The sequence below is a fragment of the Odontesthes bonariensis genome, chromosome 5 (genome assembly GCF_027942865.1).
Source record: "Odontesthes bonariensis isolate fOdoBon6 chromosome 5, fOdoBon6.hap1, whole genome shotgun sequence".
Classification (NCBI taxonomy): Eukaryota; Metazoa; Chordata; class Actinopteri; order Atheriniformes; family Atherinopsidae; genus Odontesthes; species Odontesthes bonariensis.
The window spans coordinates 24,962,991-24,977,578 of NC_134510.1; the positions used below are offsets into that span (position 1 = coordinate 24,962,991).

At 41.8% G+C, this 14,588-nt stretch overlaps 1 protein-coding gene across 1 annotated transcript; it reads left to right on the forward strand.

Moving 5' to 3' along the window:
- Window positions 1–7,589: 7,589 nt before the first annotated feature.
- LOC142380776 (uncharacterized) lies at window positions 7,590–14,385 on the forward strand. Its single transcript, XM_075466680.1, has 6 exons — window positions 7,590–7,794; window positions 9,286–9,648; window positions 9,818–9,893; window positions 10,216–10,294; window positions 10,653–10,836; window positions 10,968–14,385. Exons 2-6 carry the CDS (start codon window positions 9,298–9,300, stop codon window positions 11,559–11,561), a joined length of 1,284 nt encoding a protein of 427 aa, XP_075322795.1. The 5' UTR covers window positions 7,590–7,794; window positions 9,286–9,297; the 3' UTR covers window positions 11,562–14,385.
- Window positions 14,386–14,588: the final 203 nt, after the last annotated feature.

The following is a 14,588-nucleotide window of genomic DNA, read 5'->3' on the forward strand; positions in this document are numbered from 1 at the left end:
CCAGCGATCCCACCTGCCACAGCTCTGTTCAACATGCTGAATCCACTCTGGCATACAGGGCTCCAGAGCAGGTCTCAGTATGAGACAGATACACAGAAAGTATGACAAGAAAAGTGAGAATGAGTGGACTGAGATGGACGGAAATCAGGGACAGAGAAGATAACACAGAGAGCCGGGCAAGTGAGGATCCATTCTCTGACGACTGTATGGAGACACTGCGGTAGAAAATAATTTCTGATACGAAGGAAAGTGAATAACGAGCAGGGGAATCAGGGTTACGTGAATCGAAATCTCATAGTTATCAGAAAAGAGGAAAACTGGAAATATGTAACTCGTTGAAACCATTCAAAAGTAACTGATGAGAAGCCTCATCGCAGGCTGCAAGACAGATTTGAAAGCAGTTAATAGAAATGAAAAAAATAAGTGTTAACTTAACATAACTGTTACCTAAACCTTCCACTTCCCTTCTTATTCCTCAGATTTCAATCAAAGCACTGTGTCATGAAAGCAGCCACAATCCAACAAAAAGCATTTCCATTAACACTTCATTTTTTAATGATACATAAGCCAACAAAACACCTGAAGGAGCACCACATGACACCCATACATAACCAATTACATCTCATTAAGCTTTTCATTAAATAACTCAGTCTGTCATGATTATTGACATCATTCTGTGTTCTGCAATAAATCTAAATAATGGCATTAGCAGCCACTCATTTCAGACACTAGGTGGAGCTCTAGGTGAATAAACTGGAAACACCTTCTGAAGCTACATACTGCAGTGAACATTTTGTGGGAGACAAGACATATAAAAATGTCCCAGCATCGTGTTCCGGAGATTTCTGTGCAAGAGCATAAACAAGTTTTATAGGATATTAGTGGAATTAGCGGCTCACATGCTACAAACTGATGGTAATGCTTGGTAACTAAATGAGCCAAGGCTGGGTTACGTCTTTAGATGGGTTACAATTTCAGTAGGTTAAAGGATCACGGTCTTTTTTTATGCATCCGGGGGGCCTTTTAGTGTGGAGTTTGCATGTTCTCCCCGTGCATGCGCGTGATCTCTCCGGGTATTCCAGTTTCCTCCCACCGTTGAAAAATATGCGTGTTAGGCTCATTGTGTTTCTAAATTGACCCTAGGAATGAGTGTGAGTGTGCACGGTTGTTTGTTGCTTTTGTCTCTGTGTGGCCCTGTGATGGTGTGGTGAAACTTCCTGGGTGTACTCCGTCTTTTGCCCGGCTGGGATAGGCTCCAGCCCCCGAATGACCCTGATGTGGATTAAGCGGGAATAGAAAATGGACGAATCCTTTAAAATTATTTTTAGACTACATCAGTAGTCAAGCTATTACATTATAGGATTTTGATATTTTCTGTGAGGTTAAGTGCAAACTGTTATCACATTTTCAATGTGTCCAACTTGTATTGTTTATTCTCACTTTGGATGTCTGTGCTTTAATTAGGAATGCCACAATATTTTCACTTCATAGATTTCTATGGTTTCTAAATTTGAATTCCACTTTTCCCTGGCAGAACAAAGGATTCATGATCGTGGCTGATCAAAGTACTGTTTTCTTTTTTGCATTTACTTGTTGTTGAAATATCCATTTGTCATTATATTAAAAAAAGAACATTTGAATGTGGAATACAAAATTGGCTTTTTTGAAAACCACCTTTAGTCAGCTTGTGATCCACTTGGAAAACAGTCATTGGCTCATGGAATCTTCTTTTCATATTTCAGATGTCTTTATCAAGAGTTACTCGAGGAAGATATATTTCCTCTCCAAAGTTTCCTCTCTTCATGTTGGTCTCCCTTTACTCTTCTTAAGACAACTTTAGAGTTATTGTCTAACCCTTGGTTATAGCTCGTCATTGTTCATATTTGTTAATGTGAACAATCACATTTATCTTTTAAGGATTTTATATTGCATAACATTACAAAAAAAGATTAAATGATTTTTGAATTTCTTGTTCAAGTTTATCAGGACACACAAAAACATGCATGTTAATGTCATAAATTACACTGATACATAACCATAAAGCTCAAACCAGAGAACATTACCAGAATAATTAACGTACAGCTTGATATATAACAATTAGAAACCAATTTGGCTGCTTCTGCTTTAGGGTTCCTGGTTCCTTCAGGCTAGTTCAATGTCACAACATCATGAACAGAAATGCAACTTCTCTCTCTGTTAAGAAAAGCTGAGGTACCCGCTGTGAAAATCAATTTATGTTGGTATTATCATCTCCAGCTCTCCTCAGATCCCCAATTCGAAATGCATGGTTTCATGTCCGTCCAATGGGAACATACAGCTTTATCTTTCTCTGTGAGGATTTCATCAACTTGCATCATTCTGAGTGAGAGAATCTTTGTATGAATAATGTTTGTGGTCTGACCAAAGTCGCTCTGAGAATTACATTTTTCTACCCTGTTTTTCTATATTTTGGACATTTTGGACATCTCTGGTAAAAAGGTTACATAAGTTGAAAGTACACTACACACAATTTCAATGAAAGATTCGTTTGATGTGAACAGTGGTGGAATGTAACAGAGTATTTTTACTTCGTTACTGTACTTAAGTAAATTTTTCCGTATTTGTACTTTACTTAAGTAAAAATAATAATGCATACTTTCGACTTTTACTCCATTACATTTTGCAGCTATTATCTATACTTTCTACTCCACTACATTTCTACAATATGTGTTGTTACTCGTTACATTTTATAAATGCAGTTTCGCCATAACGTTGCCTACACAAAAATATGTTTAAACCAATCAGGTGGCTCTGTCAGCTTCAATGTTGCTTATAGTTTTTACTAACAGTGACTTCTGTAGAGGCTTAAGTATTACCAGTAGCTATACCTGCATTCTTCATCAAAATGGCCTAGACATTGAAAGACAACCAATAGCGCGAGTACTTTTACTTTTAATACTTAAAGTAAATTTAAAAGTCAGTACTTATGACTTTTACTTAAGTAGGATTTTTGATGCAGTACTTCTACTTTTACTTAAGTATATATTTTGCTGGGTATTTATACTTTTACTTAAGTACTACACTTCAGTACTTCCTCCACCACTGGATGTGAACACTAGGAGGAGCCATCTCCATGTGACACACGTTGGATTGTTTTTCAGACAGAAGAGAAGAAAAACACACGAAAACGAATGTTTCATTGTGCTGATCCGTTTCCAGTAACGTTGGAGAAAAATCAAGGACAGTCCTGGACTTGCTCCATAGAGCATGAATAATGAAACAGCGTCAGTCATTTTGATGGAAGATGGTCGTTCACAGCCTCACGATTTGATTCTGAGGTCACCAAAAATCAAATTGCATTACAAGTATTTTTTATTTTGACAAGCTGTGTGGGTAGTGTGGATTTCTCTTTAAAATCTCAGAGGCGATCCGGTCCATAGTCTTTAAATGTGAATTACATCACACTGTGGAGCCAAGGATGAACTTAAAACTTAAAACCGCAAAGGCTGCATCGCTTACTGCGTAATACGTAAAATAGGCATTATTTTACACATCTACCAAAGATTGATAGATGCGTCTTGTTATGTTTTATTAGAATTATGTTACTGTCTGCATTTACAAATTACTGGTAATAATTTGTTTGACGATTGATGAATAACCGCAACTCTGGCTGGAAAGCTGCGGTTTTATTTGCCCTCCACCACCTCGTGCGTCTCTCCACCATTTCCATGTCTTTTCATACAATGTGGCGGAGCGCTCAAACGTGAAGCATCTCCCACAAATTATGCAACAGCAGTAACCTCCGCAAGCCTCCGATTGGCTACGACACGTCCCAATTAGGGGGCGCGGTTAGAATTGCGGTAAGTGCCATTGGCTGCAACTCTGCATGAGGCGTGTCCTTTATTTCATTCATAAATCCAGCAGCGGAGCTGCACGTCTTTCACGTCTGTTCGACGTGAAAAAGATTCTGCTATTGCACACTTGTCTGCCACGCAAATGTGAGATGGAGAGAATCTCTGCAGCCTTGGCAGAAGACGGACCTCGACTAGATTCAAATAAAATATTCGTGTTTGGCCTCTTGCTTTTAAATGATTTAGTAACATGAATCCGATCATGTTTTTCGGTGATTTAGCTATCATAATGCACGATTAGAGAGTTTGATTCTCAATATGTTTGTGAAAAAGTTGTTCCTTCAATACAGAATCTGTCAGAGGGCTACAACAGTCAGAGAAAAACCTCGGAGAAGAGACCGAGGATTGTCATAATGAAACAGAAGAGGAGCTCGTGCTTGAAACTACACAATGCTTTAAATTCTAAAAACAACAGGGTTCGTGCTCTTCTTGCAGTGATATAGCCAGGTGCTATAGCCAATTACAGAAACAATAGAAGGAAACATGCTATATGTTGCTTCTTTGAAACAAAAACATTAGATAAATGTAAGTTATGGAGACTATCTACATTTCCTGTGGTTTAAAGGAGAGTGAAAAGCAATCTTGCGCAGACAAGAGAGCACAAAGCAGCAGTTTGTAAGTGTTTAAAGAGCTGTCCTGGTGTTCAAGTGAAATGTGATATGTTGGTCAGACTCCGTAATGAAAAGGCAGACAGTTTACGATTTAGTCATTCCAAAGGCATCTTTCTTCTCACAGATAGATACAATTTCTGTTGTGGTGTTTTTCCCTCGTGACACGTGCCAGTCAGTGCGAATGACCTTCTGCATATGCGTTTACAAGCTAAGCAGCTTGCAAGCTTTCAAAGGGAGCCAGACCTCAAGTTAAAATCTTTTTATGCCTAAGGTCACAACAGAAATATAATCAACTGCTGTAAAATTCTGAATAAACTCACATATTTATCTGAAACAAACTTTTACATTGCACTGTAACTTCAACAGAACAGATTTTATGTTATCAATGCATCATTTAGATTTCCTCTACCATCCAACCGAGGAAAGCTTTCCTTCCTGCAATGGAACCAATTTAACATGTTTTATTTGGATCCACAGCATCGGTAAATGCCTCATTCGTACTTTTAGTCTTGTTACGACCACCCTTATTGGATTCTTAAGCATGTCAGTACAAGGAATGGTAATGAGAAAAAGGACGAGGAGAAAAAAAAAGACCCACAGAAACAGGTGGGGGATGGAAATCAGTGGGAATGGAGATGGAAGGATGGAAAGATGGGGGTTGTCTTCAACACACATGAACTCAGAGTAGGTTCACAAGGTTCATGTGTTGCAGAGGAATCTTGTCAGGGGGATGGTAAGCTTTTCGAACCCGGTCCCTATACTATATATACAAACAAGACTCTTTCCCTGGGTTATCTGTCACCAAAGGTTAACCTTTATTGTGCTTTGACAGTCAAAGGGGCGTTTGGTTGTGCATAGTTAGAATTCTCAAAGAGATGCAGTGTCAATCAAACAAGGACTCTGCCTGCTCTGTGTTTGTTAAGGAGTGGGGTCAGTGAGTTAATGTGTAGGCTGTATGTATAGTGGGGGAAGGGCAGGGTCCTCATCCCTCACTGCAAAGTATGGAGCACGTTACATCTAAAAATACGTGTAAATACGGGCATAACATCTGACCTTCAGTTTAAATCCTATTTGGAGAGAAAATGTCACTATGCACAATGAGTGTAATCATCATGTGGGTGTGTTGGTGTGTTTGTGTGTGTGTGTTGGTGTGTTCATGTGTGTACGTGAGCTATACATCCTGGTGCCTGTTGCCATGACTGATTCAAGAAGTGGTGGTCATTGAGTTCAGCCCCTAAGCTGAAGGCGAAGGGCTGCATTATCACTGTTCATAATGCACATAGAAAACCTTTGGCATCATTTTGGCTTATTGGTGATTTGAGCTGAAATAGAAAACTGAATAATTTCAAATGAATAAAAAATAAACAAAAGCACAATATTTATGTGTATTGAGGTACATATTGAAACAAAATACAATATGAAAGCAACAGAACAATAAAACCTCACAGTGACAACAATACAAATCAAGATTTTAGAGGGAAAAAATGTGTTGGATCAAGAGGTAGAACTCTCAAAGTCAAGTATTGTCAGCCCAACAAGGACAAAGCTTGCTATGTGTATGTGGAGGAGAGGGTGTCACAGAGTTCATGTGTTTGGTGTATGTATAGTGGGGGAAGGGCAGGCTCTTCATCCCTGACAGCAACATACTAGGCATTTCACATCTAAAAACAAATGTAAAAACCAGCTCAACGACTGACTTTTTTTTTTAAAACTTAGGTGGACAAAAAAGAAAAAATGATATTTGATGAGTGTTGTAGAGGTCGTGTGTGTGTAGGTGTGCATGTGTTTGAATATGCATGCTGGTACTTAGTGCAAGGCATGTTTCAAGGGGTGGTGACTGAGTTCACTCTATAGGCGACGAGCTGTGTTATTGCTGTTCATAATTAACCTAGAAAACTCTCTGCCTTTGTCTCAGTTTTGCTGTCTTAGTTGAAATGTGTCTACAGTTATACAAAAGAAAATAATTCAGGTCAAGAATGAGATAAAAATAAATTGTGATATATATATACATGTACTTAGGTTTAACTGATAGAAAATACAAAAGTAACGCAAAAGAGCAATAAAATACTTGCAGTGACAATAACACAAGGCAAGATATCACAAAGTGAGAGGATGAAGATGGAAAAAGATGTCTATCTATTCCTTACAACAGCATGTACACACGGTCGTCATAAATGCAATGGTCTGGCTTGCTCTTGTTAATGTAACCAAATATCACATTTTATAACAAAACAGAATGAAGCACAGAGCAGAAAGATATTGGTGGTTTTCTTCACTCTTGAGAAGCCTCGTAAAATGTTTAAGTGAGCGGGGCTTGTGTGTGGACATGCCTTGTTTACTGTGAAAATGGAATCCTGGCTTAAATCAAATAGAGGAATTACTGAAGTTGCCTGGAGACGGATTTTGCTCTACTCTTCTATGGCAACACATGATGATAATGAGCTCGTTTAAGTGGTGTAACGAGGCTGAGTTTATTTTCAGTTTCAATGGACGCGCAGACAAGTGTAAAGTCTGCTGTGGTTAGGGGTATAAAAAACAATTACAAGTGTGTTCATTGTTTTTTTCCCTCTTTAATTAGCCTGTAATGTAAAGAGAAAGGGTAATATTCTGGTGATCATAGATCTACATGGATTTATTTAATTAAACCAGCGATAGATTACTTAAATTGCTTAAAGGCTCCCGTTTTCCGGTGCCTTCGCGATGTGCTGGGAAGAGAGGGGGGAGGGGTTCCTAAGTCTTCGATGGGAGAGGGAGGAGTTACACATTTCCTTGTACATCCAATGCATGTATGCATAGGAAAATTAGTGCATTCTCGGTCGACGTCGTAGAACGTGCGTGTGTTTACACCCGCTCGCCGTAGTAGAGCAGCGCTGTCAGACTCCAGGCACACTGGCGACACATGAGTAGGCGGGACCATGAGAGCCTGTGCCGCCGTCCAATCAGCGGCTGGTGAGGCAATTACTGGCTGGTAGGCTCAGCCAATGGTGTTCGCCACTAGCGGGATCGCAGCCAATAGAATGAGCGCAAAACGTGGGCACGTGGATCTACGCACATGTTGACGCTCGTAAACTGCCGAGAGAAAGAGCAAGCTCAGGCAAAGATCGATGAACTGCCGGGTGCTGAGCGTGTGTGAGAGCTGAGGCTGGGCGCCCCGATGCTGCTCCAGCCGCAGAGTGTCTACTGACGGACCCGTTGTTTACAAGCAGGATAAAGAGCCGTCACTAATACTTTTTATATTGAATTTTTTTGTTCAAATATTTTTTGCCAGCTGCTATTGTTTCGAATAACCGACGGTAAGTATTTAACCGTTTTTATTTAGCTGTAGCTAACGTTTCCCGAAGTTGTCAGACTAGCCTGAAGGTATTTACTGCCCCACTACATCCTGTATGAGCTCCGCTACAATTCTTTAAAATCTGCCATGTTTTTACAGCTGTTTCTTTTTTGTTCATTTGATAAGTTTTCAGAGCTTTGGTGTTTGCATCGACACAGCATGTTGTATTCAACATTTGCTTTGTTGCCTTGTCACTCGTGTCGGTTTAAGATATTTTAGATGAATGTGTATGTTAGAAGTTGTAATAAAACGTGCGGCGTGTTAGTTCCTGTTGTGGGCATCGTGATGCGCAGACACAGACTGGCAGCCAACACCTGCCTCTCTACCTGAGCACAATTGCACCATCCAATCATCTCTATCCACCCCGGGCTTAGACAACTCAGAAAAGCTGTGGAAAAGAACCAAATGATACCCTTCTCATTAATTATATTATAATTAATTATGTGGATATAAAAATAAAAAAAAACACAGAAAGAGGAAAAATGAATGGTTAAAAAAACCAAAAGATATTTGGTTACCTGGCCAGTAGACACTCGTACCGTGATTTGTAAGCATCAGTCTGTTATAAAAGCTTTGAACTTAACAAAAATATTACAGAAAAGTATCTCTCTTGGTTTCTGTAAAAACCCAAAAACAAACGGTATCACTCTCTTTTGGGTGTGAGTCAGTTATGACTGTTAATGTTAATAAAAGCTGCAGTGGTGTGTTTAGCAGCTGAGTGGGTTTCTGTTCCCCACCGTCATTTCCCTATATGTGTTTGTGGGATCAGAGAGCAGCAGGCACTCAGAGATTACACAGACTAAGAGAGAAGGGAAAGACAAACAAGGGGAAGGCTCACAGCCAGATATACAGCATGCAAAACATGAGAGGAAGAGGAGGAGGAGGCTGGGTGGTTGGTGGAGGAAAGGAAGAGAGGGGCTTGTGTGTATAACGAACAGGATGAGCTGAGGGCAGCACAGGGAGATATGAGAGGCATACAGAAATGCAGCCGGAGAGGAAAGAGGGTGGTTTGTGTGAATCCAAAGGGGGGATGGAGTGCAAGCCCGAGACAGAAGAGAGGAGGGGCTACAGAAAGCACTGGAGGCTGTGGTGGAGAGGGAGAGGGCCTATTCTGATTTCACTACTCTACTAGCTCCCATCCCCCTCACGTTTAACTCTTCTCCAGTCTCCTCAATGGGAGCCAGTCAGACATATACCACTATTGTGTGCCTTCTGCCTACCCCCAGTCCCACTCTGCACCATGCTAAACTAGGGCACCGGTATGCCCACCATTTTGAGATGTATGAATTTTCATTTCTGGTAGAGAGAAATGAAAAATTAACCTTTTTTATTCGCTGTGGAATTGTGTCTGTGCCCTATTTGAACTGTCTGTCACTTTTCTTTCTTTTCTTTTCTTTTTTGTTTTTCTCAAAGCTGAATGTATCCCCCTAATAATTCTACTCCTCTGCTGCAGCCCCAACGAGAGATGCAGTCTCAAAGAAGCACTTCTACTCCGCCCTCCTTCGACTCCCTGAGCTCCAGCGATGGCCTCTTGTTCAGCGACTCGGAGCAGGCGGAGGATGACACAGACGTCTTTTTGACATATAGCTCTCCCTCCGTCATCATCGGTGGGATGGGCAGGCCTAAGGCCAGGAAAGATGTTGAATCAGGGAGCCCCAGGTCCCAGTGGACGTCTGACAGCCTCACGGATAAAGACGAGGAGGAGGAGTCGTACAGGTCAGAGAGGGAAGGCAAAGCAGCCCACATTGGCCTGGCTGAGAGAGATCCCACGAGCCAGACACGAAAATCAGAGGGAGATCTGCTGTTTGCTCGAAAGGTGAGTTTGTTTTTTGAGCTGTGTGGAGGGCCAAGAAAAAGAGCATGAAGAGAAGAGGGATGACATGGCATTATGTGTTGACAGGAAAGCTCAGCAGACTGCTTCAGACTGCAAGACCTGACCAAAAACCTTAATCTGTCTTCTCTTCCTCTTCCTCTTCCTCTTTCAGTGTGCTGAGCTGCAAGGTTTTGTCAGGCCCCTGCTCAATCTGCTGAATGGACTGAAGAAGGGCCGATTCGACCAAGGTAAGCACCCTTACATCACTGCCTCCAGCAGGCATGTTTGCAGAGGTGAAGTTGTAGATGCTAAATACAGGCTGCGATCGAAGAGGCCTTTCCATTGCACTAGTGAGAATTCCATTGTGCAGCGGTCTGTATTGATGCAGTCCAAAGTGCAGCATGTTTGAGATGACTGTCTCTTGGCTGAATCATTAGCTCAATAAGGTTTATCAATATCCTGCGTTAAAGTGATGTCTGTGCGAGTGTGTGGGACAGAACCTGTGCATGTCTGCATGTGGGTTCATTCAGCGTAGATGCTGACTGGAGGATTATGTTTTATGATTGACAGGTTTAAGTAGTTTCCAGCAGAGCATTGCCATGGATCGCATCCAGAGGATTGTGGGAGTTTTGCAGAGGCCTAACTGCGGGTAAGATGTTACCCACATTGTTTTACTGTGCACCCTTACTGTTTCTTTCCAAAACTCCTCATGTTCCTGTTTTGTAAAACATCACAACTGGATATATATATTCACATACTAACATGTGAATTATTATTATTAAAATGCACAGGGTGCTAGTAAAGTAGCCTAACATTTGAAGGCTCGTGTCCGGTTGCATGTTTTATTGAACAGTTCTTTCGGGTAGGTAGAGTTACAGGATTTATCAGCAGTGCGGTGCAGATCACTGAAGAAATGTTACCTAGATGTCGGTGCCGATGTTTTCTCATGCAGATTCCCATCTGTTCTCAACTTGAAATTTAGAGCCTCCGCTCTTCTTGTGTTTTAGGGAGAAGTATCTGAACACTCTGCTCCAGGTGGAGGTGATGTTAAAACTTTGGTTCCCACAAATCTCCCCTCAACCTGTGTCTGCAGCCCCAAGCAACGCCACGTCCCACACTCACTCCCTCCGGGACACTTCCAGCTCCACCCTTTCACACAAACACAGGGATCAGTCACATATTCCCGTCAAGGTGAGAACACATGCTTGCCTGGGAGTCCAAGAAGCTACTTGTACAAAATAAACATTCTGCCCCCGTAAGCTACACGGCCATCAGTTGAACTTCATATTCATTTGCAAATTGCCCCACTTTTTGTTTTCCAGAAGCGCAGGCTCAGCTGGACCGGTACGGACTCCCCCACGTCCTCTCCCGTACCCGTCAAGCGCCCTCGCAGTGCAGAAGAAAGTAGGCATGATCAGGATGAAAGGGAGTGCCCTCCCTCTTCTCCATGGCTGGCTTCTGCTGCTAACCAACATTCACTAAATATGATCAATAACGGCCAGCTAAAAGATGACGGGATGGGAAAAGACACTGAGAGGCAGGAACCGAGCCAGCTATTAAAGTACAACACAGGGCAAAACTCTGAGCCGAGTTTGACGTGGGTGCACGTCGCTCCCATCCTGTACCCACGAAAAGCTTGCCTCTCACACGAAGAGGCAGCACTGGTGGGTAACGATGAAAACATCATCACAGCAGGCAGGGGGCACAATCCAGCAACACAAGACAGCTCCATCTCATCCACCACACCCCCCAAGCACCCCGGAAATCAAAAGAACCCAATCAGGTGCCAAAGCCAACTTGATGTTGGACAACAGAGCAAACAAGAGACCGCTGAGACGTGTCAGGGTCAAAGCCAGCTTCCACTTGTCAAAATTGAGCCTTTGGCCAAAGTGTGCCCCACCACCTCAGAAACCTGAGGCACTGAAGAGGAACGAGCCGGCAGCTTTGCTTTTCCACCAACACCGCGCTAAAAGCTGCTTTGACAAGAAGAAGGGAAAAGGCTGAAGGTGTTTGATTCGGAATGCATTTCAAAGAGAAAGTTAGGAACAAATTGCTCGTGATAGATATAATGGATCAAACTCGACCCCTAACCAGACCACAGATAAAACGGTCATTTCGAAGAGGACATAGTGCGTTAATCAAATCTATCAAAGAGCGGAAATCACAGTTGCATTATTAAAATTTGTGCACAAAAGTAGTTGTGGTTGAAGGGGAAAAGAGGAAAACGCTTCAGGGTTACGGTTATAACGATGAGTTGGAGAGAGTGATAGTTTCTACTCGCAGCATAAAAGCAATCAGTTCATTCAGAGATGGCTTCTTCAGCACAAGGCCAGAAATATACTTGGTTTTTAACCTCATGCTTAGGCAACCCGGCTCTGATATCGGCTCCAGTGCCCACATATTTTCCTGTTTACTAGACAATTCCTCAAGGGGCCACGCCAGTGAAGTGAGCTTCCTGTTTTGCAGAATGTGAACATTGAACATGGAGACAGTAACGTTGGTTATCCCAACAGAAAAGGGAACAGCTGAGGTATGCAAATTATATTTTGGGGCCATCAATTGTGGATATCTGATCACATTTGCCCCCACGCTGCCTCTACTGGTCACTTCCATATTGCAGCTTGTGTACACATAGCATCAATTTCTGAGGACGTGCACAGCCGACACTCCAAACAAACACAGGATGCATACATTGAAAAGCAAGTATACATTTGGCCTAACTTGGAGGACAGATACACCGAAAATAGAAAATCTGATGTCAGTATTGAAAAGGAAGCTTCTAAAGTTGTGATTCAGTCCAGAATGAGCGATGGAGAGTGAGCTGATTCTTGTCTTATGGCAGGATACACGTTTTACTTTACATTCACCTGTAGATAGATCTGAGGCATCCAGCTTGGGGTGAAAAAATTACATTGAAGTCAGTGAAGAAAATTTTGTAGCTTGTGATGTGAGAAACAAAACACAGATAGTACTGTACTGTACGTGTGTGGCGTGGTAGTCGTTGGAGACGGTGGTAAGATGATGTCACAACTCATGAATGTAATCCAATAAATGTTTGGACACTTGACTGGCAGACCAGCGGCATCGAGAGGAGCGACATCACACTGATCAGAGTTCCCATAACCTTACCGACGTGCTGCAGATCAGATTTTTCTTCCTGATCTCCCGACTGCAATGTTAAAGACAATCAGGGTCAAGAAAACCCGAGAAAGACTTTTAAAAGGCTGGCCTGAGGGCGGGAAAAAAATGAGGACCACTCAAAGACATGACTCTCGAGTCACCACAGTTAATTTATTCATGTGTTGATCTGATGCTGCAGTTATTTATTGTTTGTATTTATTTATTGGGCAGCTGATTACCGCCTGTTGTGCGCTCGCATAGTTTGGCCTACAGTTTTTGAAGGTAACTGGGAAGATGCTGTTGACATTTTGTTCACGTTTTTTTTTTGTCCTTTTGAAAAAAAAACTAAGCAAGAGGATGAAGTGTTTGAACTGAACAATTGGACTACTGTGCCTTTTACCAAATAGGATGTGTCCAGAAGAATATTTGGTGCTTTCAGTGCATTCATAACTGCGTTTTGATTGTTTACATTTCACAAAACCAGTACACATTCAATCTGGAAAGCCGACATGTAGTCTTAATCGTCTTCCTTTCAGATATACCCGGCATCAAACCCAACAGTATCATCAACTGCTTAAAAACCAGCTACAGTATCTTGACATCTACAGTTAAGCGACACCATCCACATCTCCAGCTAACACACACAACAACAGCAGTGGCTTCCATTTTGTCTTGAATTTTGAGTGTAACCTTCCATTGGGGCTTTTTTTTTTGGCTCTTATCAGTGGAAGAACACACTGAACTTCACTTGAAGCTGGTGCTCTTGAAAACTTGAAAGGAAAAAAAGAGAAATCAACAACCACAAAGTATAAACATCGATGGAGGGCATTTATTTGCAACAGTGCTGCTACTGTTATTCTAATCCCAGTTCTAATGTCGATGTTTCGCAGGAAGCCCTGCCTTTATTTGGAAATAAACTCACAATATTCTTCCTAATTATTGGAAGGGTTTTATCAGTTTGGTTGGATTGACCTATACTGCAAAAACTAATTGTAAATATTTGTCTTTTTTCTTATTTGATTTGTTATTACTGGTTCACCCTCTACTTATGTAACTAGAGGGAGGGTGACCGTGTACCAAACTACCCCCAAAAAAAGCACCAAGTGTGAACACAGAGCCACTTGCAGCCATCGTGCTACCAGCTATGTTTTTTTTTTTTTGGAGTGAGGAGTGAACGAACCCCACTGTCACAACCCCAGAGGCTGGGGTCGTCTTCCACCTCCCCTGTTTTTATACTGTATGGTTGTGGTATGACAGAGGAACCAATTGCACTTATTTTTTTTCATTGTTTATGTCCACGTTTGGTTTCTAATGCACTGGCCGCAGCTGATTGGTCAGAAATAACATTGTCTTGTTTGTTTTAGTTTCCTTCTTCTTAACATAGCAGAAGCTGGCTGTAAAAGCCCCACCACCACCACCCATTTAGCCTCCCCTCCCCCACCCTGCTGCACTGGTCTGCCCTTGCCCTCTCTCCTTCATCTCCCTCAATCCAGTTAGTACCTTTTCTTACTTAACAGAACTCTCGTCTTTCTTTCGCTCCATCTTTACATGGTATTACTCTGCTGGCTCTTTTTCAAGACACTACAAGAGAAAAAAAAATCTTTTAATAAATCACACATTTTGAACGTTGAACCGCCTCTGTGTATTATGCCTGTTGTGTGGAATATTGCTCTACCTGTGCTACATCATTTATTTATTTATATGTATTTTTTTCCTCATTCTTCCTAGTTACAATGACGTGATCTCGACTCGAAAAGCAGCTCACGCTAAACAGATGTGTGACTCGATGGGGTGCAGATTTAGAGACTGCATTTTGAAGTGTG

Coding starts and splice junctions, on each gene's coding strand:
- LOC142380776 (XM_075466680.1), top strand. CDS start 9,298: ATGCAGTCTCAAAGAAGCACTTCTACTCCGCCCTCCTTCGACTCCCTG. Junction 9,649..9,817: donor ATCTGCTGTTTGCTCGAAAG/GTGAGTTTGTTT, acceptor TTCCTCTTTCAG/TGTGCTGAGCTGCAAGGTTT. Junction 10,837..10,967: donor AGTCACATATTCCCGTCAAG/GTGAGAACACAT, acceptor TTTGTTTTCCAG/AAGCGCAGGCTCAGCTGGAC.